Source organism: Malaclemys terrapin, chromosome 7 (assembly GCF_027887155.1).
Source record: "Malaclemys terrapin pileata isolate rMalTer1 chromosome 7, rMalTer1.hap1, whole genome shotgun sequence".
NCBI classification, from domain to species: domain Eukaryota; kingdom Metazoa; phylum Chordata; order Testudines; family Emydidae; genus Malaclemys; species Malaclemys terrapin.
The window spans coordinates 45,917,454-45,943,466 of record NC_071511.1 but is presented as its reverse complement, the minus strand read 5'-3'; the positions used below and the strand labels follow the sequence as shown (position 1 = coordinate 45,943,466).

The following is a 26,013-nucleotide window of genomic DNA, read 5'->3' as shown; positions in this document are numbered from 1 at the left end:
TTTTTGATTCAATTTGATCTGAAAATGTTCTAATTTGGGTCAACCCAACCCAAAATGATCTACTTTGTTTAGATTTTTCTGATGGGAAATAAAAGAAATTTCCTGTGGGAAAAAATTTAATGTTATGAAAACTGCAATTTCCAGTGAAAAAACATTGATGGAAAATTCCCAACCAGTTCTACTTTTTAATGTAGTTTTTTGGGATGTAATATATAAAAATGTGACAGGATGTTTTAGCTGTGAAAGGACAGTGCAAGGTTATGCCCCATAGGACAATTCTTATTTTACTTGGTTTTGTGTTCAAGAACCCTCGGTAACTGTATTTGGATACTCACTGCCTTTTCATGCCTTTTCTGTCTGTCTGAGGTAGTTAGTTATATGGTCCTCATTCACATAGTATCTTAGTGTCTCACAATCTTTGATATATTTATCCTCATAACACCCCTGGAAGGCAGGGCAGGGCTGTTATCCCCATTGTATAGATAGGGAAACCGAGGCACAGAGAGACAGACTGATTACCCAAAGTCATACAGGAAGTTTGTGGCAGAGCAGAGAAATCAAGCCCCAGACTAGTACCCTAACTGCTGGACAATACTTCCTCTGCTGGAACAGCCTTTTCTGCCTAGCTCAATTATTTCATGTTTGGAGAATCTCTTAGTCCTTCTCTCTCAGTTCTTCCTACTCCTCCTCACCTCACTTCCTCTTTAGAGCCTCAGGGAGGTATCTGCATGCCTTTAAACTCATGCTTGGCTGCTCCCCCCCTCCACACATTGCACTTCAAATGCCACCTGGGGTGATCCTGGTCTCTACCCATGTCAGGCACACTGAACAGTTGCGAAGTGGGCTGAAAGTCATGGCTGAGCCAGTCTTCTTCCTACATGTTAGTGTCAGTTTAACCACAGGGCAGACTGTGCCAACAGGTGTTTGATAGCTGGTTAGTGCTCTGAATCTAGCACAACATTTCTCTCCCCCCAGTCATGCTCTTTAGGGAGCCTCAGCTTTCTGTATATTTACTTGCTTAGATTTCTGCAGCTCTATAATAATAATGCACCCAACCTAGGCTTTCCAACTGCTACTAAACTCATTGTTCAGATAAACAGAGGCATCACTGCCACGATGACAATGTTTCATGCACTCATCCCAACAGAGACCCCACCAGAGCTCCGCTCACACAAGTATCCGGCCTCACCCATCTCCTTACTGGCCTGGGAGAAAAGATGGGTCTTGCGGTAATAACTAGAGATGAACAAACTCAGATTATTACAGACCATTGGGTAAATTTATCAGGAGTATAAACCAACCACCACTGCCAACTCTCATTGAGGATTGGCAGCTTCTTCCTTTGCATACACCTACTGTAGCTTAATGGTAACACAATTCACTGGCATAGGACACGTCTGTCTATCCCCCTTGACTGAGATGGGTGACTGAGACCCCTTTTGCCCCCTATACCTCTTAGAAGTTCAAGTTTGCTGCCTCCAAGGCCAGACTGCTTGGAACACCCATATGACAGCAGATCTCCTTAAAACTACAAGTGGTGAGAATAAAAACAGAGAAAATGGAATTTAAGCAAAAGAAGTGTTTTGCTTAACAACCCTCAATTTACACTTCTCATAAGCTGAACTAGCTGCTGCTTTCTCAGCTCAGTTACAGAGAAGAAAAGGCACTCCCATGTGTTTGAAGAGCAATTATCTTCTCTGGCCTCCCCTGTCATGCTGGACCCAGAAAGAGAATTTCCCACCACCCTGTTTATCAAGTACCCTGAGGTCATCTTCTCTCCTCCCCCACCCCAAACCATTTTTTTTCTGCCAACCTCCCCAGCCAGGTTAACCCTCAGGGGAATCTCTCTCTTCCCAAGCTTCAAGTTCAGCAGCTCACAGATCATTCTGAAGTTCCTACCTGACCGTGTTTGTACAGCACCTAGCAAAAGGGGAACCAGGTCCATGACTAGGACTCTTAAGCACTACAATAATCACCTCTCACCCGCCCCCCAGACCTTTCATCTGTCCCAGAAGGACTGTGGATGTACTCCTCAGCTAATCTGCTTCCCATGTACCGAGTTTTGGGATTCCGATCCATGAGTCACACTTTCAACTCCTGAGTGCACAGCATATAAAACTGTCCCATTCCCATCAGCCCAAAGGCCTCTTCTGTTGTGAAGTCTCCTCCAAGCTGAGTAGCAACTTCGGAATAACCCTTAATACACTGCTTCTAAGCTCCCTGAAATTTCTTTCTGTATGAATCACAGGTCTCTTCAAATTTCTGCAGCAAAGTGATTTTAAACTCGTCATTCAAACACTCTTCACTGGCCATTGAGATCATGCTGTTAATATTAACCATTCGGTAAGGGGGCTAGAAACTGCATCTTATCCACAGCAGCTACCCAGTTCCGTGTGCGCCTCCATTCACAAGCCTTTAGAAAACATAGATGGTACCACCTTCTTTATGTATAGGACACAGTTCAAGAGCTACACTGCCTGTGGAATAAGATGGGTGATTTCTATCTCCACTTACCCAATACCTTAGCCTCTGGCTGTGCAACCACTTAGTGCCCACTTCATGATAATGCTGTCTGTCATGCTCTCCATTCTTATGTTGGCATTTTAATTCCTACTCAACATATTATCTTTCCTGCAGCTGCAGTCTCTTTGTCTCCAGCTGGTGTTTCTTCCACTCCCAGACCCATTTGCCCTGGGCACTCTGCCCAGGCGATGCTCTGCGGTTCTTCCTGTCACTGCAGACATTCCATTCATCCTCCAAGCTCCACACTAAGGTCTCATCCTCCACCTTGGATTCTCCAGCTTCTCCTGGTCTGCTGTGGCCCTGGTCTCCCTCAACTTCCTCAGGCCCTGACTGGCTCCTGGCACTGGCTGTGCCTGGTTCCTCCCTTGCTAGGTTTCTCCATTCTCTGCAGTTCTTGAGCCCCCATTTGGCTGCATGTGACCACACTGGTCATGATCCCATGAATACAACACTTGTTTTTGTTGATTGTTAAAGTTGCTAAAGCAGTTTTCTTTCCCCACACAGCTCTATTGCTACTCCTCCTTTAACATCTCATAGCTCACCTCCTCCTTCTGCCTTTTCTTAATCTTAACCCAAAAAGAAAATAAGTATAGAACAGATTTTCTCCTCTATAATTCTTGTTTTTCCAACGGTTGCTTCTTATGAGTTTTCACCACAGCCAGACCCAATATGCTGCTAGCACTGCAAACCAAACACCACCACCAACTCCCATCTCCTAGGACGGTCCTTCAGCCACACCCCTTGTGTTTGCCTACCATAGCCTGATGGCCACACTACTCACTGGGATAGGACAACTTTGTCCATGGCCCTTGACCAAGACTGGGAGGAGAGCATAAGCTCCAGAACTCCTTTCGCCTTCTGTACTCTCCTTAGAGATTGTTCCCTTCAAGGCCGGACTGCTTAAAAATCCCATGCAACAGTGGATTTCCTTAGAATTAGAGGCATTGAAAGTAGAAAGAGAGAAGATGGAATTAAAACAGAAGAGGTGTTTAGAGTATCGTCTCTGGATTTACAGTTCTCACAGGCTGAACTAGATGTGGCCTTTTCTCAGCTGGATGCCAGAGAAGAAAAGGCCATTTGATATGTAAATAGCATTTCTCTTCTCTGGCCTTCCCTGTGGGAGTTTCAATCCTGAGCTGTGTCCAGAGGACATTCCCCCCTCACCAACTGTTTGTCAAGTGCTCGCTCCTCCTAGGAGTACTGTATTAGGGGATCTCACCATGCAACCCCTCCAAGCCGTGGCACTTCCCCCATGGGAACTCTCTCCCTCCAAGCTTCAAGTGCAGCCCTTCATTGGTTGCTCTGAGAGAAGCCAATGAACCTATCTGGCTGATAGGTTTATCATGGGTCTATCCATTGTTCTGGGGATAGGTATCAGAGCATGACTTCAGTCTGGCTTGGGTGGAGGTTTTTAATCCTATTCTCCCCTCCGTATTTATCTTCCTAGGTTATAAATATATATTATTGATGAATCAGATCATCTGTCACAGGAAGGATCTCAACTTGGACCAGTCTGGTCAAAGCCATCAGAAGGCTTGGGAGTGGGAAGCTTGCAGAACTGATTTAACGCGGCATTAGTTTCTGACACAAGTTCCCACTGATGCCTGTGGGTTCCCCGAGCTCCAACTCCCATCTCCCACAGCCCTCTTGCTTAAGGGAGGAATTCCATGGGCATCATCTTCTGAGTTCATAGATTTTAAGGCCGGAAGGATGCACTGTGATCATAGAGTCCAGTGGTCTCCAAACTTTTTACGCCCAAGATCACTTTTTCAATTTAAGGGCAACTCAGGATCTACTCCGCCCCTTCCCTGAGGCCCCACCCCTTCTCCAAAGCCCCACCCCACTCACTCCATCCCCCTCCTCTCCATCACTTGATCTTCCCCACCCTCACTTTCACCGGGCTGGGGTAGAGATTTGGTGTTTGGGAGGGGGTGCACACTCTGGGCTGGGGCCTAGGGATTTGCAGTGTGGGAGAGGGGTCTGGGCTGAACCTGGAGCAGGGGGTTGGGGTACTGGAGGGGATGAGAAGTGCAAGCTCTGGGAGGGAATTTGGGTGCAGGAGGGGGCTCTGGGTTGGGGCAGAGTGTTGAGGTGCAGGAGAGGGTACAGGCTGCTGGCTCTGAGAGGGGGGTCAGGGCTGGGGCAGGGGGTTGGGATGTAGGAAGGAGTATGGGGTGCTGGATCTGGGAGGGGGTCAGGGATGGGGCAGAGTGTTGGGGTGCAGGAGGGGGTTTGGGGTGCTTCCTCTGGGAGGGGGCTCAGGGATGGGGGTTGGGGTGCGGCCTCCTGTTGGGCAGCACTTACCTCTGGTGACTCCCAGTCGGTGGCGGGTGCAGCAAGGCTAAGGCTGGCTCCCTGCCTACCCCGGCCCCACACTGTTCCTGGAAGGGGCCAACATGCCCCTGTGGCCCCTGGGGTGGGGTGGGGGGCGGGGAGCATGTGGCTCAGAGCACTGCCCCTCTCTGCAAGAACCGCCCCTGCAGCTCCTATTGGCCACAGCTCCCCGTTCATGGCCAATGGGAGCTGCAGGGCCGGTGCTTGCAGGCAGGAGCAGCATGCGGAGGGAGACTTCTGCCTCACCACCCCCAGGGCCATGGGGTGCGCTGGCTGCTTCTGGGAGCAGTGTGGGCCCAGGGCAGGCAGAGAGCCTGTCTTAGCAGCAGCCACACTGTGCTGCTCAAGATCGCGTTCGACTGGGAGGTGCTCTAGGATTGACCAGTCGATCACGATCGACCAGTCTAGTCTGACCTCCTGCATAACAGATTACAGAATTTCACTCACAGATTCCGGCAACTAGCCCATATCTTGTGGTTGAGCTAGATCATTCTCTTTAGAAAGACACCTTATCTTTACTTAAAGACTTAAAGTGACAGAGAATCCACCATATTCCTTGGTAAATTGTTCCAACAGCTAATTACCCTCTCTGTTAAAAAGACACACCTTCGGGCTAGAAATAAGGCATCTAACTTCATCTTCCAGCCCTTGGATCTCTTTATGTCTTTGTCTGCTAGATTAATGAACCCTCTGCTATCAGAGTTCTAGGTTTCTCACTCCAGTGACCTTCTCTTTTCCTTGAATTCTAAAATTCCCCTTTTGAAATGAACCTGAGATCTAGGAATCCCTCTTACTCCATCAGAATTCCCAAGGAAAGCACCGCTCTTGCAGAGAAGCTCAGGAATCTTTGCTTTTGAAGTGTTGGAAATAGGGAGTGGAAGAGAGTTGCTTCCTGAATTAAGTGTAACATATTGCCAGAGGTTCTTGGATAAGAGAGTGTTTTTGCAGAATGTTCAACGCTGGGGTGCGCGAGGAGGGAGGAAGGAGGAAGAATCTTGCTCTCCTATCTGGCCAGATCAGTGCTCAAGACCCAAAGAAGGTTGCATCCAGGCCTCCTAGGCTGAAAGAGCATCAGCACAGCTAATGATCTTGAGAAGAGGAGCAGACCAGAAAGATGGGGGATCCTCTGGGCTTTGAGAGAAGGAACTCAAGGAGAGGGAACAAAAGACGATTTTGATGTCATTGTACTTACCCACTTTCGGGGTCTCCCTCTTGGTCTTTTCTCAGCTGAAGATTCTACCTTTAATTAAAACAAAAGACATGATCTAGTCCTCTTTCATAACTTATTGCACTTGTGATCAACACACTAAAGCCATGTCCGCATTACAGTGGCACAGCTACAACATTGTAGTGCCATGGTGTAGATGCTTCCTACAGCAATGGAAAGGGTTTTTCCATCACCCCACCTCCCCAAGTGATGGTAGTTGGGTCGACAGAAGCATTCTTCAATTGATCTAGCTGCATCTCCACCATGCGTTAGATCAGTATGAGTACGGCACTTGGGGGGGGGGGGGGGAGGGTGAATTTTTCATAGTGACAGGGCTCAGATATGTGGATTTTTTAACACTCCATAACACTGTATCTATGTTGCCCTAACTTTTAAGTGTAGGCCAGGCCTAAACTTGGTCGGGGTGGCTTCATTTTAAGATCTTCCTATGTGACTGTGGATTATGATTAAGAGTATAACAACTAGGAGGAGGCGGCGGGGTCTTAGGAGGAAAAGGAGTAGGGAAAGAGTGGAGAGGCAGAGGAAGAAGAGGAGGTTGCTGGCCAGGCATCAGAGAGGAGGAGGACAAGCAGATGTGGATTAGGAGCAGGCAAACTAGGATTAAGACTAGGACACCGAGAAGGAGGAGCTCTATGGGAAGGAGAACTTGGGAGATGACTAAACAGATGAAGCAGAAGACTGAGGCAGCCTAGAGGAGGATATCAACCAGGCAGAATTGGAGGATGTCAGAGGAGGAGTAGGCAAATTAGGATGAAAACAAAAACAACTAGGAGGAGGAGGAACCAGGAGGTGGAGATTTAGGAGAAATACTGGGCAGAGGAAGCAGAGGTAGTGGACTGAGGAAAGGAGGAACATGATTAGGAGGCAGAGAGTGCCAGATGAGGACTATGTGATGATGGTGGAGGAGAAGCACTAGGAGGAGGAAAGATACAATGGAAGAGGAGGAGAAGGATGAGGTGGAGGACCAACCACTAGGAGGAGTAGGGTGAGGAGGAGGAGGACTATGGCTAGGAGGACAATTAGGATGAGGAGGAACATGATGCTGAGGCTGATGATGACTAGGACGATGGGCAGGATAAAGATGAGAAGGAGGCAGCCCTTTAGGTGCCGTTGTGAAAAGACTTAGGATGACTACAAAGAGGACTAGGCAGGGCTGATAATGAGGGAGAAGAATGAAGGCGACTAGGCAGCAGCAGATGATAGAGGACAATCAGTGGTGGCAGACAGAGGACAGAGGGTGATGATCAGGGGTGGCACCAGGGCTTTTGCTGCCCTAGGCGGCAGCGCTCCTCCTCAGAGCATTCGGTGGCGGGGGTCCTTCCGCTCCATGTCTTCGGGGCGCTTTGGCGGCGGGTCCCGGAGCGAGTGAAGGACCCGCTGCCGAAGCGCCCCGAAGACGTGGAGCGGAAGGACCCCCGCCACCAAATTGCAGCCGAGGACGGCAAAATGCCGCCCCCCAAATCCTGCCGCCCTAGGCGACTGCCTAGGGTCGCCTAGTGGAAGCGCCGGCCCTGGTGATGATGTAATGGTAACAGTGGGAGAGGAGTGTAAAGTTTGTCAGAGCTTAAAGACTTAAACAAAAATTAAAAAGGAGACAACACAAACTGCCTGTCTTTTAATGAAAGAGGGCATCTCTCGTGCTCCCCCAGCAAAAGCCTGGAGGAGAGGAGGGTTTGCTTGCCAGTGAGCTCGGCATCCTCCCATAAGCTGAGCATGTGCCATGGTCTCTTACCGTCTGCCCACCACTGGCACTCAGTTTTTTGCTTCCTTTTGGCCTTCCTCGTGGTTTCTTTAGGGGCAAAGGTCCCAGAAGCTCCTGCTTGAACAAAAAGAGGGTAACTGTTACTCTGACACTCTGAACACCTAGCAGTCAAATGATAACTTCCAAGTATGTAGCCCAGTGTATTTTCTGCTGTGGCCTGTGGACCAAGAGTGGCACCCAACACACTTGCTAGTCACATGACACTGGCTCTGCTCCTTGTTTCTGGTGGCTAAACTGCATTAGAAGACAGCTAAAGTACATTTGCCGAACATACAATATCCAAAGAGGAAGGAGGGTCCAGTGATGAGGGTGTTAGCCTAGGACCTGACCACAGGGGTTCAATTCCCTGCTCTACCACTGGCCTGGGGCAAGACACAGTCTCTCTGTGCCCCAGTTCCCCAACCTACCTCACATGGTGGTTGTGAGGCGCTCCGATACTACAGCAATGGGAGTCAGAGACATTCCCAAGATTCCCAAGAGACATTCCCTCTACCCCAATATAACGCGACCCGATATAACACAAATTCGGATGTAACGCAGTAAAGCAGTGCTCCAGGGGGGCGGGGCTGTGCACTCCAATGGATCAAAGCAAGTTTGATATAACGTGGTTTCACCAAAATGCAGTAAGATTTTTTGGCTCCTGAGGACAGCGTTATATCGGGGTAGAGATGTACATACTTTCCTGTGCTAATAATTGCTAAAGGGATGTTATGCCCCTGGGAATAGTAGGTGTCCATTGTGGCCCCCCCCTGTGAAAACATGATAGAACTCCTGATGTAACCCCTAAAGGTTCCTAGGAAAGTATACAGATTATACCGGCTGCAAGGGATCACACATTCTAGAGCCAAAATGCAGCCGCTGCTGGGTATGGAATACGGCAGCACTACAGAACAGTGCAGGACAGCAAGCAAAGAACACCTGCTCCAATTTAATCTGCCGAGGGAGTTCAGGAAGTAATTACCTGAACTGGAATTTTGCCAACACACCAGGGTTAACACATCAACTCTTGCTGAAAGTACCAAAGGACCACAAGTGGTTAGGAAGCCCTTGATTTTATGTCACCTCTGAAAGACAGCACATCTAAGCAGCACAGTGCCACCTATTCAGTGCTGACTCAGAAGGAATCTTGCTTTCACTGGATCAGTACCCACAGGAGAATAAAGCTTTATAGAAGCATAGAAAAGGAAGAAGGAAGAAAAAGTATTTGGTGGCATAAAGCAAACCTATATGAATTGGCACATGCACAGTGGCTCACATTCTGTGGGTTCCTTATTTAAACTCTGATGGAAAAAAGTAAAAACAAGCAGAGTTCTTTTGTTTTAAGTTTGTAAATGAGGAGAGTGAGAGATGTGTTATGTTGAAAGCCCTGGAGGCAGAAGTCCTCTGTTTATCCTTAGGACAGAAGCTGTACAAGCTCTCTCTTTCCCTCCCTACTAACATGCCTTGGTCCTGCCCTGAAAGGCTGACCTCTATGGAGAGAAAGCAGTTCAGCTATGTGATGCATGATGATGTTATGGTCCACTAAGAAATGGATTTAGGCTTCAGACTCATTTCACACAAGCTACCAAACAGCCACTAGGTGCTACTGGCTTTCCATCACTCCTGACCTGATCTCAGTTGGAACCGCCATGACCAAGAAATGAAAGGATCTATACACATCTCATTCTGAGTCTTCTAGGAGCCACCTGCCAACAGAGATAGCTATAGGGAATTCACAATGTGTCAACTCAGTCATCAATTTAAAACAATCCTTTTCAATAATTTCACTGTTTGTGTATGTGAAACTGAAGTCCTGCCCCTGTGGCCTGGCTCACTAACATCTCTCTCCAGAATTCACCCTGTGTATGAAATTTACAAAAATATCAGATGTTTGCCTTTCTGACCTATTGTTGGATTCCTAGTCTTAAAAAAAAAGTCTCATTCATGCCTAAGTATAATATCAGTTTGTATACAGGGCTCACAAATGAGGGATGATAAGTTTATCCAGCAACGACGAGGACTTTTTCTTTTAAAAGGGGAAGAAAGGGGAAAAAGGAAAATAAATACAAGAGCTATCAGGAAAGTGACCAATAGGAAAGTGACACAAATAAAAACAATGAAGATGATATCAGAAGGCACGTGTTGATTACAGTTCCATGTTTTCAGTTGTCAATGTTCTGGAACCTTACTCACTATCTGAACATGCTGAGGGTCCTATTCTTAACTTGTGCACTCAAAGTGACTTTCAAATTCATAATGGTGCTGCACCAGATTTTACCTTTGATTTGTCCATTATACCTGAGACAATCCTATTTTTGGAGGGTTGCATGGATTAACATTTCTCTATATCTGCTTCATCAGGGTTATTCTGAGAGCACACTAGGAGCTTAGCAGAGTATACAGCTGGTGAGGTGGGGGAACAGGCTGCATATATGTAGACTTGGTAGAATTCTTTTTGTGTATGTAATTTTGATGACTATATCAATATTTATTTTTAAGCATTTTCATAGTTGTGGGAAATAATGGGGGGTCTGACCATAATTATTTAATGACCGTCAATGTTGAGATTCAAAAAGTTAAAGCTTTATAACTATTCAAACACAAATTGCATGGCAAACTATACCAAGTTTATATAAATATATATAAATATCCTTAAGTCAAACACTAATAAATTCTTGAGCAGCATTTTTCTTACTTTGCCTATCTGTAAATTTCAATGATCATTGATGGAAATATTTTTTCATTGATTTGTGTGTGTAGGGTGAAATCAACATTTACTGACATTTACCAATAAAAATCTAATCCTTCCAAGCCTACATATAGGTGTATGCATAGACAGAAGGATGCCTTAGCATATGTGGGTGTCACAGACTCACAGGACTCATGCTGTCTCTCGGCTCCATACAGTTCCTGGGAGGAATCCCCTTCCGTGTGACAACCCTTCTCAGGGGTCCACTCTCTCTCTAGGGGCTTAAGCCATAGGCCCCTCTGCCTCCTGGAACTGCACTTCTCTGAACCTTCAGCAACCTGTCTCTCACTGTGTGCCCCCTCTGGGAGTCCATTCACTCTGGACCCCCAGGGTCTCCACCTCCAGAGGGAATGATGCAACCCTGATCTCTAGACTGGAGTGACTCTCAGCCAGCATAAAACAGAAGGGTTTATTGAGCATCTGAACCCAGCACAGGAAACTCCCTGGGCCCTTGGGCCTAGCAACCCAACACAATACATCTAGGTCTCTTCTGCATCCAGGTGGGCTCTGGCTGCTCTCCCTCCCCGGTCCAGAAGCCCCCTCCTTCCAGCCAGTCATCCTATATCATCTCCTGCAACAGCTCCTCCCCTGTCCTTTGTCTTTGGTCCTAGGTAAACATATCGCCTGGGCCCTCTCTTTCCGTCCTTTGTCCTCCCACTGGCCAGAACTGGCTGACTGCCAAGCTGGGGTGGGCCTCCTGGTCACCAGGTCACCAGTTGCTAGGGTCCCCCATATCTAGGCAATTGTCTGGGGTCCTGGCTGTTAGGTGAGGTCATACCTGGTCCTCTGTAACAACAAACTCCCTCTCCCACCACCTCGTTAAACACACAGCACACAGGGAAACTAAGACCCACACAGTATTCATGCAAAACACTAAGAAAATCCTCCATTTCATCGCAGTGGGTATGTCCGTGTGTTGCTTTGCACACGTTTCATTACATGGAGGTGCATATGCTGATGCATATATTTATTAATTTATCTGCATTCTATCTATATATTGGTGCATATATGAACACAAATACATGTATTTGGTTTTGTAGGCATATGAACGTGAGTACATTGTGTATCTATATAGGACAAAATTTTGTTCATTCCAGCTGTGATGCATGGAATGAGGAGTGAAAGAGCATATATCCTCTTCCTCCCACCCCCAAATCACCCACAAAAGCAAAACAGTAGTAGAGCTTGGGGAATAACTGATTTTTCAGTTCAGTGGATGAACCAAAAAAATCGACCCTGAAATTTGTTTTGGGTCAAATAAATATTGTGTTCCATCTGAAACGAAACACATCATTTCATTTTCAAGTGTTTTTCACCCTTGTGTGTGATTTTTTAGTAAAGATAGCTGAATTTTGAAACAAAGTGTCAAAATATTTTGTGTAAACTCTTTTTAAAAACAAAACATTTCAATTTGTCTGGAAGTTCCTTCCCTTTTTCTGCCGCCAAAACGATTCACCATATTCAACCTGATTTGCAAACAATTTCGGTCGACCCCAATTTGCATTGTTCAGCGAATAAACTATTCACCAAAAAAATTGCACCCAGCTCTATTCCCCAGCATTCTTGAGTGCTAGAATAGGGCAGTGATTAACTCTCCTGATGAGGCTCCATGGCCCAGGTGGGTGTGGGCTGCCAATTTAGAGACATGGTTGAGACAACTAGGTACTTGCCATTGGTGGCAGATAACACGTAGTGTACCATGCTGTCCCTTTCTTGAGCAGCATGGTACTTATTAGTCTAACCACACAGCATTCTCCATTGTCTTCTTAAGGCCTTGGGCACTCACCTGTGGCTGCTTCTTTGGTCTTCCCCTCTTCCTCTTTGGTGGCTCAGGCAGAGGGGATGAGTCAGGGTCCATTTGCTTCTCATTGCTGCTCATGGTGCCCCTTGCCACGTCTTCCAGATGATGGCCTGACAGGCTATTTTTCCATGGGCAACTGATGCAATGGGAATGAAAATCGCACCTCCTTGCTCTCTTTCTCTTCTGTTGCAAGCAGACCCCGTCTCCACCTGCAGGGACTGAAGTGAAGATAGAGTCAGGCACAACAGCATGTCATCATGCTTGCTCATGAGGAGGTTCTGAGGACCCAGCTGCCTTCTAGAAGCACAAGAACATTTTGTGAGCAGTTATTTGTTCTCCCCACCCTCTACTCTGACATGAAAGCCTTGCGCTGCTATTTATTTTTAGGAGGTGAATGCGGTGCTGGTGTTAGCCCTTAAGGCAGAAGTTCTCTAATTATTCATGCAATGGGTATCATATGGACAGCGACAGCAGAGGGGTAGACTCAGCCCAGGGACTGTAGAACATTTAGCTCCTTTGGATGACAGGTGCTGTATCAGCGTTACTGTTTCCAGTAGGATGGGGTAGCCTTTGAAGGACACAGCAAGGATGTACAACCCACGGCCAGGTCTCTCTCTGGTGGGTTTTCATTTGAACACATTATTTTGTTTGGCTCCTGTATAACTACTTTAGACAAACTAACATTGAGGGAAAGATGTCAGAATAGCAGAACTGTTTAATGTCTACTCCATCCCTTCCCATCTGCTCCTTCTCTCCCCAAGTCCCATTGAGAGCCCTCTGTGGTTGGAATCAGCTCTGGTCTTAGGACGTATATGGTTCCAAGAAGTAACTCAGGCCATGAGCTGTTGAGAGCACAGAGAGGGACCAGTTATTTTTATTGCTCATGCTTGGTCTCCTCCAGTGCTGTTGCCAGAGAGAAGAAGGAAGTCAGAAGTGAAGCTCCTCACCCTCTGACCCCAGTGCTGGTGATGGGAGATTGGGTCAATGGACCTTCTCCCTGGGTTCTGTTGTCAGAAGAGGGTGGTGGAAGTGGAATAAATCTCGCCTTGAGTTGAGGCAGATAGGTGAAGCCCCCAGCAGTTACTTGTGCTGGTTATGTGTCAGACCATCCCTGGTGGAGGACTGAGCAGCCAGTGCCTGCCTGGTTCTCAGCACAGGTTCCAGTTTGCTGCTCTGCCTGGGAAGGACGCTTACTGTACTTGCTATCTGACCTGTCAGATCTCTGCTCTTCATTTCTTACTGCACTGAATACAGAAAGCATCTCGAAGACTATGCTAAGCCTAGCGAACTGAGCCCTGCTGGAGTGACTAGGCAGATGGAGATTGCAGCCTCAACTGAATCCCCTTTGGGCAGTAATTCTGATCACAAAATAAATAGTCAACAATAGCATGGCCGGGGAACCAAAACCATTCTCTGCTCAGGAATCACAGCACTGAATATGCATCGACAATGTGTCTCTCTCCCCCCTACATAGAGCGCTTAGCTCTTTCTCCTCTTCTTGCCAGTCTCAAGACTCCTAGTCCATTTAATCTCTCCTCCTGTGAAGCTCCATCCCTGCCTCAACCAAGGATCATTGTTATTGCCCTTTTCAGGGCCAACTTCTTTCTCCCTTTCCTGAATGAGGGATTGGAATGGTGAGTGCTCACCACCAGTGTGCTCCCTTGCATCAGGGTGTGATGTTGCAGGGGTTTTCGTCTCCAGAATGCCCATCGGGTTGTCTGTCTTTGCACACCACTCAGCTCTCCAGCTGAGAACAGGCTAGTCCAAACCCCTTTGGAGGTAACACCCCTGTGCTCAACCCTTGCCTGGGGTTCCACTGCCTTCCCCAGCTCTGGTATCCCACACTGTTCCACCCCACCTTTGTCTTCCTGAGGGCTCTATCTGCCAACAGCCTCTGGTGCTTCATCCCTTCACAGGAGCAAGCCAGCCCACTGCTTCTCCCTGAGTCTGAACACTCTCAACTTATTTATAAGGCCAAGGTATCTGCTAGCACTTGATCTGTCTTTAAGTCCTGCTCCTTCTGGCTGACAAGTAGCTATCTAACCACCACCCAGGTGGAGTGAATGTTCCTAAGTGACCTTTAACCTTTTCTCACCCACAATTGGGTTCCCCTCATCACAGGGGTAACATTTTTGAAAGAATGCCCCTAAGTCACTTAGGTGAATCCCATTTTCAAAAGTGATGTAGGTACTTAGGAGCCGATGTCCCACTGACTTTCAATGAGATTTAGGCTGCTGAATGCTTGAATCATTATAGAAGATTTTACCTGAGGTGACTAAAGCGGAACACGGTATCCCAGGTGATGGTGCACTGTCGATTTATAGAATAGCATAAGATTTTCTGTATTGTTCTAAAATAATGCCTAGAGGGAATACGCTGGATCCAGTTCCTGTTCACTCCTGAACGGCAGTGTTTGTTAAATTCTACCCAGCTGCACCTTTGGAAACTGGGTTGCACAGGTGTCCCGGAGGGCCTAGTTTTTCCCTCAGTTTCTTGTGGCTTTGAGACTTCTAGAATAGGGGTGAAGAGTGGGTTGTGGAGGCTGCTTGTGGCATACATAGAAGAGAAGATGAGTAAGCAGGTAGAATGGACATGACTATAGCGTGTAAATGTGAAGTGCATGACAAGACATTAGTGAAGCCAGCTTGCTGAGTAAAGCAGTGGTGAAGAAACTGTGGTCGTGCAGGTAGCCCGTGGGGAATGGGTACCTAATATATTTGCAGAAATGCTACTTAGACAATTAAAACAATTTAGTTTCGATGGACATTTTTGGACAACCTCTAATGCAGAAGGAGAGTATTACTGATGGGGCGTGGCTGACATTGCCAATGAAATAATTATAATTCCTAGCCTTTATATTGCTCTTTTCATCAGTAGCTCTCAACGGGCTTTACAAAGGAGATCAGTGTCATTATCTGCATTTCACAGATGGGCAAACTTAGGCCCAGAGCAGTGAAATGATTTGCCCAAGGTCACCTAGTAGGCCATTGGCTGGCCAGACTGGGAATACAATGTAAAGGATGTGTTTGGAGGGGGAGTGTGCAGGGAAAGGGGGCAGAATTAAGGTTGTTATGGTACCTTAATTCTGCACTTCCATATTTTTAATTGTTTGGGTTTTATTTTTAAATTGTGCCGGCTTAACTTAGAATTTTGTGACCTTCCAACATTTGTTTATTGTAAAACTACAATGACCTAATAGGATTTTATCTTACGTATTGATATGATCTTTCAACCTTAATCCTAGCTCAACCAAGCTTTAGCATGGGGAATTTCCATTCCCCTCTGCCACAGCCTGCTCTATATTTGTATGGATTGATCTGACACACCTCGGGGTTGCAATCAGAACTTTGAGTCTAATGAAGGTAGTAGTGAGTGCTGGATCCAACAAAGGACTTGACAAACCCCTGAAACTGGAGCTCTGGGTCTAGTGCTGGATCTGTCAATGAAATTTACAAATCCCTCCAGCTTTCCCTCTGAGTTCTAGCAAACGTCCCAGGGGATGTGTGCATGCAGGGAAACTATCCCCCCTGATTGTAGCCTTTCCCAGATGAGTAGTTTAGGGGTGGACTAACCCCAGACTTTGTGTGTTGGGTGTAATGTTCAAGCTCAGCAGGCATAGCAGTGTTTTCCTTTGTACAGACTCAGAGGGCCTAGTCCCTGTACGGGGGCCACTTTCTAAATCCTACCAGACCGATGGCAAACTTTATAGTGTCTGGCAAGCTTTAAAAAGTCTATCAGGCCTGCAGAAAAATGTATGAAGGTCAGCTGGAGCTGACAGTGTGTTCATACATTTTTTTCCCCAGAGGTGTGTATTTGTTGGGGCCCGGGGATTAGAAGAGACTTGTAAGCAAAAGTCCTTGGAGGGATGGGGGTGGCTTCTAAATACCACAGGAGTCAATGCTAGGCTTGTACAAGACAGCAGCACTTGTAACAGTCATAGTTCTTACATAGCACTTGTCATCGGTAGATCTCTGGGATTTACAAAGGAGGTATCCTCATTCATGTTATATTGGTGGGGAAACCAAGGCACAGATAAGCAAAGTGACTTGCTCAAGGTCACCCAGCAGGCTACTAGTAGACATGGGACTAGAACCCAGCTGTCCTGAGTTCCAAGACAGCACTCTAGCCACTACACCATGGGATTTATAAATGCCACAAGAGACTTTGTGGACCTGTGATGAATTTTGCAAACTGCACATAACCTTTTTTAAAGGACTATCAAGGGGGTAGATAATGGAGCCCTTGTTATAGCCTTGACTCTAAAACTGCGGCTGTCTCTTTAAAAGGAAACATTCACAGAGCAAAACTCTCATTCCACAAAAAAAGAGCCATAGTCCACTCTCATTTATGATGATGTAAATTCAGAGTAACTCTATTGACATCAATATGGTCAGGCGTGATTCACACCGGTAGCTGTGAGAGCAGAATTTGACCCAAGCCCTGCATCAAACTGAGGAGGATAGAATACTGAATACACAGGGACTGAGAAGGCAAGGCAAAGAGAAACCTTTCTTTTTAACAACTGTAGCAACAATGATCGGTTTTCACCTTATGGGAAATTACTTTCACCTTCCGAGAAACACTCATGTCTCTACAGACACTGCTCACAGATTAAGAGATATCGGAGCTCACTGTCGTTTCCTATGAACTCTTCAGCCAGTGCACTAGGCTGTCTGGGAAGTTAAATGTTCTCTCTAGGAGAAGGGGACAGTGGCAAGAGTTTGGAAAACATCCCCTCCCTGGAAGATTCCTATATGGAAATGAAGCCATCCTGCCTAGCCTGTCCCTGACATGTCAGAGAAATACGCTTGCAGAAACAGTGCACCACCAAATCACCTGGGAAAATTCCGCCCTTGTGCAACGTTAACAAGGTGAGTTTCCAAGTGGGTATAACCAGCGCCCCAGGAACCTACAGAGATGGGTACCAGTTCTGCGTTTTCTGTGCCCATCATTGACAACAGAACCCTTTGCTTTCAGGGGAGGGAGAAGTGGGCTGCTTCTAAAGCAAACCATTGACCAGGTATTTTATAGTGGTGGTGAAAGGTTCCCAACTCACAGTCCAGGAAACTGGAATCTTCTCTTTAGCCCCATAAGGTACAAAGACTGCAGGTGTGCAAGCTTCCCTGCTTCACACATGTACTGAGAAGGCCAATTCAGGGGCTGAGGGAGAAGCTCTATTTGGGTTCTGAGGGTTCAGTTCCTGACAGTACCATAGATTCTCCTGTGCATCCCTGGGGAAGTCACTTAGTCTCTCTCTGTGCTTCAGTTTCCCCAACCAGAAAATGGGAATAATCCTTTAGGTGCTCAGAAACCATGGTGATGGTCATGGGGTAAGTATCTGAATAAGCCAGGGGGGAAATGTTTTACTCTGTCCATTCAGTCCCTCCATAGCCAGCAAGGCTGCTGAGTCCTGCCAGTTGTGATGATGGCTTTCAGGATCAAAGGTCTGTCTGCTAAGAAACAGACTAGTGCCACCAGCTCATTTCACATAGGGGCCACCAGACAGCTACCTCCGCAAAAGGACTATTTACTACTGACCTCGGCTGGGTTTCAACCAGTGATGTAGGTGCAAATGTCTCTATTTCCCATTATTCAACTCCTGAATCATTCAGTTTCAATCCGTTGTAAGAGGGATTTCTAGACAGAAAACCCATGTTTAGTGCCATTCCAGTCAATCTATTTGTCTGCCCAGCCACCTGGGTGCCAATGAGAGTAGTGTCTAGGTGCAAAATTCATGAAGATAATCATATAAATCATCACAGCGGGTTCTGCTCTTGCTATCTCAGAGTCCAGCCACTCAGTCTAGAATTCTCCCTCTCTCCCTGCCCTGCTCCTGGGAAAGGGCAGGTTTCCCCCCTGCCTCTAAAAACAGACAGACTAGGTGTGAAATCCTGGCTCCACTAAAGCCAATGGAAGTTTTGCCACTGACTTCAGTAGTGCCAGGATTTACCCTAGAACCCTTCCAGTAGGAGGTTCCACAGGCAAGGACCCAGCATGAAGAATGCCTTGACTCCAGCTTGTGCCAGTTTCACTGTAGCCCCTTCTAGTTTGTGTTCCCAGTGAGCACCATCTTGCTGGAACATATATGGAGAGGAGGTCCCTGACATACCCTGATCCAAGACCATGGAGGACTTTGGGCAAGATTTTCAAAGGCATTAGGCACTTAAAGATACAGATAGGCCCCAAGTGTGATTTTCAAAAGTGCCTAGGCACCTAACTCTGACTGAAATCAATGGGACTTAGTTTTTATCAAACACCCCTCTGAATGTTTAGACTCTTAAATACCTTTGAAAATCTGGTGCCTTGAAGATTAGGACTAAGTCCTTGAACTAGATGATTTAGAAGCAATCAGGGAACTGGTGGAAAACATGCGGAACTGATCTGATGAGCTCACAGCTGCCAGTCACATTCACACCACAGCCCACAGGCTGGAGTCTGACAGGCCTTGGCTGGCTGCCTTAGGCAGCAGGGGTTACAGTAGCACAGTCTTGTGGAGATGAGCACATGGGTCACGGGTGCTAGGCTTTCATCTGAAAGGAATGGGACTGCTGGAGCCTGGTCATTGCCACTTTTCCAATGAATTTGCCTAGGAAAGGTACTTTGGGGCAGGTTAACATTCCAGGTCACACTGCCTGTCAACCCAACCTTGTGTGTAGCAGGGAGGTGCCATTAATCTGAAAGCTGACATGGGGTGGTGGAATTGGAGGCACACACTTTTTTCCTTTTTATTCTTCCATTGCCTCAGTCTCTGTCTTCTCCCCTCTCCCCCCAAGGGGCTGAGTGTGTGCTCCCAGGTGTACACTGTCATCTCTAACAGTATCTTGCAGTAGGAGCTGTCCCTGGCCCTCAGGATTCTGTACACAGGAGGACTGGTGGTATTTAGGACTGACTATTCAAAAGTAGTTAAAAGCCTAAATAAAACTTAGGAACCTAACTTCTAATGAAGTCAATGGAAGTTAGGCACCTTACTCCTTTTGCGCATTCAGCCCTTAGTTCCTAGCAGCTATAAGTCCCCAGGGTGTCTTCCTAGGAGTATGGGCACAGGAGGGCATGTGCCATCACATGGAATTACTAATTTCCTGGAGTGTGGATGGCTACATTTCTTACAGTGACTGGTAGGCTCCAACAGCCCCGCCCCCAACATCTACCAGGGTCCTAGAGCCTTCACAATCAGGATTCTGACCAGGCAGAGCATGGAGGAACCTTGAGTAACACTGCTGGGTGATGGATATGAACAGAGGTCAAATGTCAATACTCACACAAGGGAGCTCTGCCCAGTGGTTAGAACGGGGAAAGGCGCTCAGGAGAACTGGGATCTATTCCTGTGGCTCTCCCACAGCCTCTGTAGCTGCTTTGTGCCTCAGTTTCCCTGTCTAAAATTATGGCATAGGTAATAATTCAGATATTAATAGTCATCCACCTCCAGGGAGTGGGGGAAATGGAGGATTAATTCACTACAGTTTGTAAAGCACTTTGGGATCCTCAGGGCGAGGGAGCTAAAGAAGGAGGCCGTGATTATACCTGATAGCTCACTGCACTTGCTGTGTTAATGAGCACAAGAGCAAGCGCTGGCTTAGGAGATGATGGGGAGGCACCAAGGAAGGGTGTGCTACAGCCCAGGATTTGCGGGCACATGTAGGAATTGCTTGCTACACCCTGCTGTGAGGTGAAGGCAGCCTTGTTGCTCCCAAGGGGCCAGGTTGGCAGGAGATATGTTGGCAAAAGTCATGAGTTAGAGTCCCCCCCGAAATCCTGGGGCCATGGCAGCAGCTTGAGTACAGGCTGGGGCTGTTGGGAGCTGCAGGGTATTGCTGAAATGCTCAGCTAATCAGGGTGTCTGAGCCATGTCCAGCCCCAAGCCAGAGAGGAAAGGTGCGGTCAGAGCCCAGCTCAGGGAGATTCACATACATAGGTGGTCCTGAGGTCGAGGACATGGTCCTAGGTCCCAGACTCCCCCAGCGCCCTCCCACCAAAAGTACCAAGGTCCATGTCTGGATCCAAGACACCTGAAGTGCCTCCCAGGTTGCAGACCCCCTAATCTAATCAGCAGATCCCTTTTAGAATCTTTGTCCCAGGTCCCAGATTCCCCTACTAACCTCGTTCCCTAGCTCTTAGTCCTAATTTCCCTGTCTGGACACCTCTCCCCAAAATCCACCTCTCCCCATGGAAATCCAGAGCAGACCCAGTGGGAATAATCCAGAACCAGGAGAGAAATAAGAGAATAAAGAAAAACCTATTAGCACAAACTAAAAAAATCCTATGCTTCTCTTATCCCAAATAGCATCCAGCCCCTATGCAAAGCTCCAACCCTCAGCAGTCACTGGGGCACCCAAATCCAGTAACTGGCATTTACTATGTGGTATCCTCATGCACACACCCAGGAGAAGGTCCTCTGCACGAACAGTGAGCAAAGACGCCTCAGAGACCTGGCAGAGGGATGGACTAAGACCAGATGTTGCTCCATGACCTATTTCTATGCAGTGCTTTCAGGTTCCCAAGATGCAATTAACAATCATTGCTTTCCCAGATCTAGGTGATCTTCCCATTTCTAACACATGAGCTGTGCACATGCATTTCAAATGCAGGCTCGGTAACGCGATAAGAAAGAAGCAAAATTACCTGTCAAGAACTTGGACAGCTTCACTTGACCTGGCCCCAGTAGAGCTAATGGTGAAAACCAGGGAGAAAGAGACAGAGATCTCCAGTGACTGACACTCCTCCTGCACTGGGGAGAGGGACCTAGCTTAGGTCTCTGCACACATTCATTTCAGGAGCCTTACAATGAGCCGAGCGCTATTTATTTCACTCCCAGTTAGTGATATGGAAAGCAGCGCAAGCGTTGCCTGTGATCTCCTTCTGATGGCAGTCCTGAGTAGTGACAGCAAGTGAAACTGAAAAAAAGTTCACTTTAACTCAGCTGGAATCTTGCAGTAAATTGACCAAAAAATAAAAATAAAAAAGTCCCCAACTAAACCACTGAGCCAGGCAGCCCTTACAACTGCCCTGCTTACTAAAAATAAGAATAGAAGGGACAGATCACTTCACAAATTCCCCACTTCCAACAGGGGTGGGTTATATTTACTCTGACCTTATTTTACAACCGTTAGAGAAGAAAAAAAACAAGGGTAGCATCAGTCTGGCTTGAGATGAGACAAAGTGGTTACTATGCTGGGTCCAAAATAATTTTAGGGACTTTTGCCATGAGCCATAGTTAACACCCAGGGTTGGAAAGTGGCCCAGGTTAGGGTTAGGTGTGCTTTGATGGAGTTTAAAAAAGTGATACTGTCTTGCTATGTACGTATCATATTGATGTGAGTGTTAATCATGGCTGCTGTGAGTATTTTGCAGAGGAGAATGCAGACTTTTAATATGCATGGTTTGGTTTCTGGCATACTGGTGTGTATTTCAGTGTCAATTAAAACAGGGAGTTTGAGTAAGAGCCAAATTCTACCTGCACTCCACTCCCTCTGTAACCCAACTGAGGTACCTAAGAACCAGACTCTGGTACCCTCAAGGCAAGTAGTAACCTACACAAACAATACATTGAAATGAACCAGCAGCCTAATAACTCTCTTTCAAAATGGTGCATAAAGACTTTCCTTGAGACTTAGATTCTTGAGTCGCTATGAAAATGGAACTTAGGTTCTTCTTGAAAATGTTACCCTTGAACTTATTTGTACAGGAAAATTGGCCTGGTGATTAAGGCACTTGACTGGGATTCAGAAGATCTGCGTTCAATTCTTGCCTCTGCCACATAGAGTTTAAGGCTGGAAGGGACCATCAGATCATCTAGTCCAGGGGTTCTCAAATATCATTGCACCTTGACCCCCTTCTGACAACAAAAATTACTACATGACCCCAAGAGGGAGGACTGAAACCTAAGCCCACCTGAGCCCTACTGCTCTAGGTGGGGCAAAGCCAAAGCCTAAGACCCACCCTACCCCCGGGCAGACAGCCAAAGCCCAAGGGCTTCAGCCCCAGGTGGTGGGGTTCAGGCTCGGGCTTCAGCCCAGGGCGGTGGGGCTTGGGCTTCAGCCCCAGGTTCCAGCAAGTCTAATGCCAGCCCTGGCAACCCCATTAAAATGGGGTCCCGACCCACAATTTGAGAACCGCTGCTCTAGTCTGACCTCCTGTATAGCACAGGCCACCCCAGCCACCTCCACACCAAGGCTAACCACCAAAATTAGTGCAAAGCATTACAGCCCTCAGGACACTAAACTATGGTGTGCCACAGGCAGAGAACAGGAGGGACAGAGGTGTGCCAATGCCCAAGATTCCTGCCAATCTGACCTAGATGAAAATTCATTCCCACATCCTGTGACCAGTTAGACACTAAGCATGTGAGCAAGACACACCAGACAGCGCCCAGGAAAGAATTCTCAGTGCCACCTCCAAGTACTGCCCACGCTGTCCTGTGTCCCTTCTTCAGCTGTGGCCATCTCTGCTGCTTCAGAGGAAGGAGACAAAAATCAAACTGGAACAATCACACACCATAATACATTTTGGGGGAGGATCCCTTCTAGACTTTACAGGTGACAACCTGAAGCATGAGATTTTAGGATCAGAAGACATGAACTGGAAAGGATCCCATGGCTGCCATGTCCAGTGATACATACAATCCCACTCAGATATGTATCAAGCTCTAGCCTAAAATGAATTAGGTTGTTTGCCCCCACAACTCTTAGCGGGAGGCTGTTCCAGAACCTCATTCCTCTGATGATTACAAACCTTCCGGCAAATCACATTCTCCATCTGTAAAATGAGGATAATAATACTTCTTTTGTCTGCCTTGCCTATTTATGCTGTAAACTTTTTGGGGCACAGACCATCTCTCACTAAGCATTTGCACAATGCTTAGCACAGTAGGGTTGCCACCTGTCCATGTTTTCCCAGGATTGTCCCTTTTTGGAGGCAGCTGTCCTGGGAAATCTGCAAGCGTGCTCAGTATGCATTGCCAGCTGTCCAGTTTTATGGGCTCAGGAGCATCCCAGGTGTCCTGGTTTTTTGTGGCTCAGAGGTGCCAACCCTATAGCACAATGGGGCCCTGATCCTGGCTGGGGCCCCTAGATGCTAATATAATCAAAATAATAATAATACATATGTTATAAAAAGATTGATCTTTCATGCAACCATAGTCATCCACAAAATCAAAAATACTTTGAGTTTAAGGCTACCAGAATCTAACTAATTAGAAATTGCTTATAGCACCTAACACTCAAATTGCTTATATACCCAAACTGTAATCTTTTTAAGGAGAAAAATAATTGCATGTGCTCCTAATTAGATAAATACCATTAGAGATGAAGTAACTGTGCAAACATAGAATAACCATAATGCGTGGGCCAGAACATAAAACGACACCCATTATATTAAACCAGGAACTCTTCATGATACAGCAAACCATCAGACAAAAGAAATATAATACACAGTTCATTATCCTGCTTTATAAACATTAGTTACACACAAAAGAACTATGTTAAAAGAACATTATTGATGCTGTAAATTCAAGCCCACAAAAGTTAGGAAATGAGAGTTACAAGGTTAGCAAATACAATCTTAGTTCAGTTCTCTTGTGTGTACACATTATGAGACAGTCTTTAATTCCATGATCACATACTTTGTAGTTTCACAGTTTAATGCAAGAAGGGACCATAGATCATCTAGTCTGACCTCCCGTGTATCAGAGGCAATTCAATTTCACCCAGTTACCCCCTTATTAAGCTAGATAACTTGAGCTTGGCTAAAGCCTATCTTCCACAAAGCCATCCAGAGTTGACATCAAGATAACCCCTTGGAGGACATCAAGAGAGGGAGGATCTAGCACTTCCCTTAGTAGTATGTTCCAATGGTTAATCACCCTCACTGTTAAAAATATGTGCCTAATTTTTCATTTAAATTTGACTGGCTTCAGCTTTCAGCCGTTGGCTCTTGTTCTGCCTTTTCCCGCTAGATTAGAGAGTCCTTTAGAACCTGGCATTTTCTCTCCATGAAAGAACTAATGCACTTTACTGCTCTCCGTTTTCTTTTTTGATAAACTAATCAGAATAAGCTCTTCAAGTCTCTCGCTGTAAGGCATTCCCCAGCCCTCAAATCAGTGTTGTGACTCTTTCTGCAGCCTCTCCAATTTTTCAACATCCTTTTTGAAATGTGGCCACCAGAACTATCAGCAGGATTCCAGTATTGGTCTCGCAAATGCTGTAAACAGAGATGAAATCAGCTCTGTCCTCCTCCTCACTGCTCCCCTGTTTACACATTCAAGGATTGCATTAGCCCGTTTTTCCACTGCTTTGCATTGTTGTTTTTCCACAGGACCCCTGCATCATTCAGCGCACAGGGTGGATGGTGCTCAGTGAATGATCAGCTAGTCAAACTTTGTTTTATCCTTATAGTTCAATGTGTGGCCTAGGCTTTGTTTACTGCACACTATTCAAACCCTGTTCTGAAGACAGAATTATTAATTTCCTTGTAACAGAGCTGGCCACTTCCCAAGCACCTCCTCATGGCCAGGAGTGGCTCCAACACACCCTGCCTCGGTTTCCCTTTGTTTGGACTCCTCCATAGCTCAAAAAAAGCTTTCACAAGTCCAGTAACACCCCTCCTTAGGGTCTAGGTTTATAAACAAAAAGTTTAAAATTTCAAACCATCCTCAAAGCCCCAAAATAATTCAAGTGGCCTTTCCTAGGCTTCTCCTACCTGGAGTCGTTCCACCAGCCTCTGCTGCTTTCCTGGTTTCTCAGGATACCTGCAGCATCTTTCCACCAGTTTCCAACTGGGCTTAGCTTCTCCTTCCTGAGGAGCCTGTTCTTTGCTCCAGCTCTCAGCCTGTCCCCCCGTGATTGTCCACAAGCCTCTCTTTCTCTAACACTCCCTCCACCCCCAAGGCTTGGTTTAGTCACATAACCATCTGTCGCACATCTCAATTCATTTCCTCCATCTGGGGAGGCAAATAGCCTGTGTCACAGGTGGGCAGGGCCCATCTCCTCTTGAGGGGCCAGCCACCCTGTGACATTCTGTGTGGGCTTTTTTATGGCACTTCATAAACATTGATTAATCTATCCTCACAACATGCCTGGGGAGGGCGTGGGATCTCCATTTTACAGATGGCAACCTGAGGCACAGAGATTAAGGTCAAAAGTAGAGGTGGTCAAAAGTTGTCTGATGGAAAAGGTTTCCATCTGAAAATGCTGATTTGATGGAATCTAAATGTTCTGCAGGAATGCCTATTTTGGCTGAAATTTTCAGAACCATGCCAGCCTGAGGCAGACAGCTAGCATGGAAATTTCACCTGGAGAGTTAAAGCTTGGCAAAGTTACAAGCAACTAAAACCAAGGTTTTCTAATGGGAAGTATCAGGCAACCTTAATACTAGGTAGAGGAGCTACCGGTCTGGCCTGTAATAAGACATATAAAAACCAGTTAACATTAAAGCCAAAGGAAGGACTACCACTGACTTCAATGGAAGCTGGATCCAGCCCCAAAATAATTGAATTGGGCCCTAAAAGTAGGGACTGAGTTCAGACTGTTTGAGTGCTGATTACTGAGATGGTTTCTGGAGTAGTAGTGTATGCGCATGAACTGAGCTATAAGGCATGTGTAACTCTCGCTTGTGCTTTCCATGGGCCTGGGTTTTTCATCAAG

At 46.6% G+C, this 26,013-nt stretch overlaps 1 protein-coding gene across 1 annotated transcript in view; it reads right to left on the bottom strand.

Annotated features, from left to right (window-relative positions):
* LOC128840006 (high mobility group protein HMGI-C-like) overlaps positions 1-25,192 on the bottom strand; it is a 32,710-nt gene extending 7,518 nt beyond the window's left edge. The window contains exons 1-4 of the mRNA XM_054033427.1: positions 25,070-25,192; positions 12,362-12,594; positions 7,818-7,901; positions 6,050-6,097 (exon numbers count right to left, since the gene is read on the bottom strand). Coding sequence (XP_053889402.1) covers positions 6,050-6,097; positions 7,818-7,901; positions 12,362-12,454 — 225 coding nt within the window. The 5' untranslated portion in view covers positions 12,455-12,594; positions 25,070-25,192. The remainder of the gene's footprint in view (positions 1-6,049; positions 6,098-7,817; positions 7,902-12,361; positions 12,595-25,069) is intronic.
* Positions 25,193-26,013: the final 821 nt, after the last annotated feature.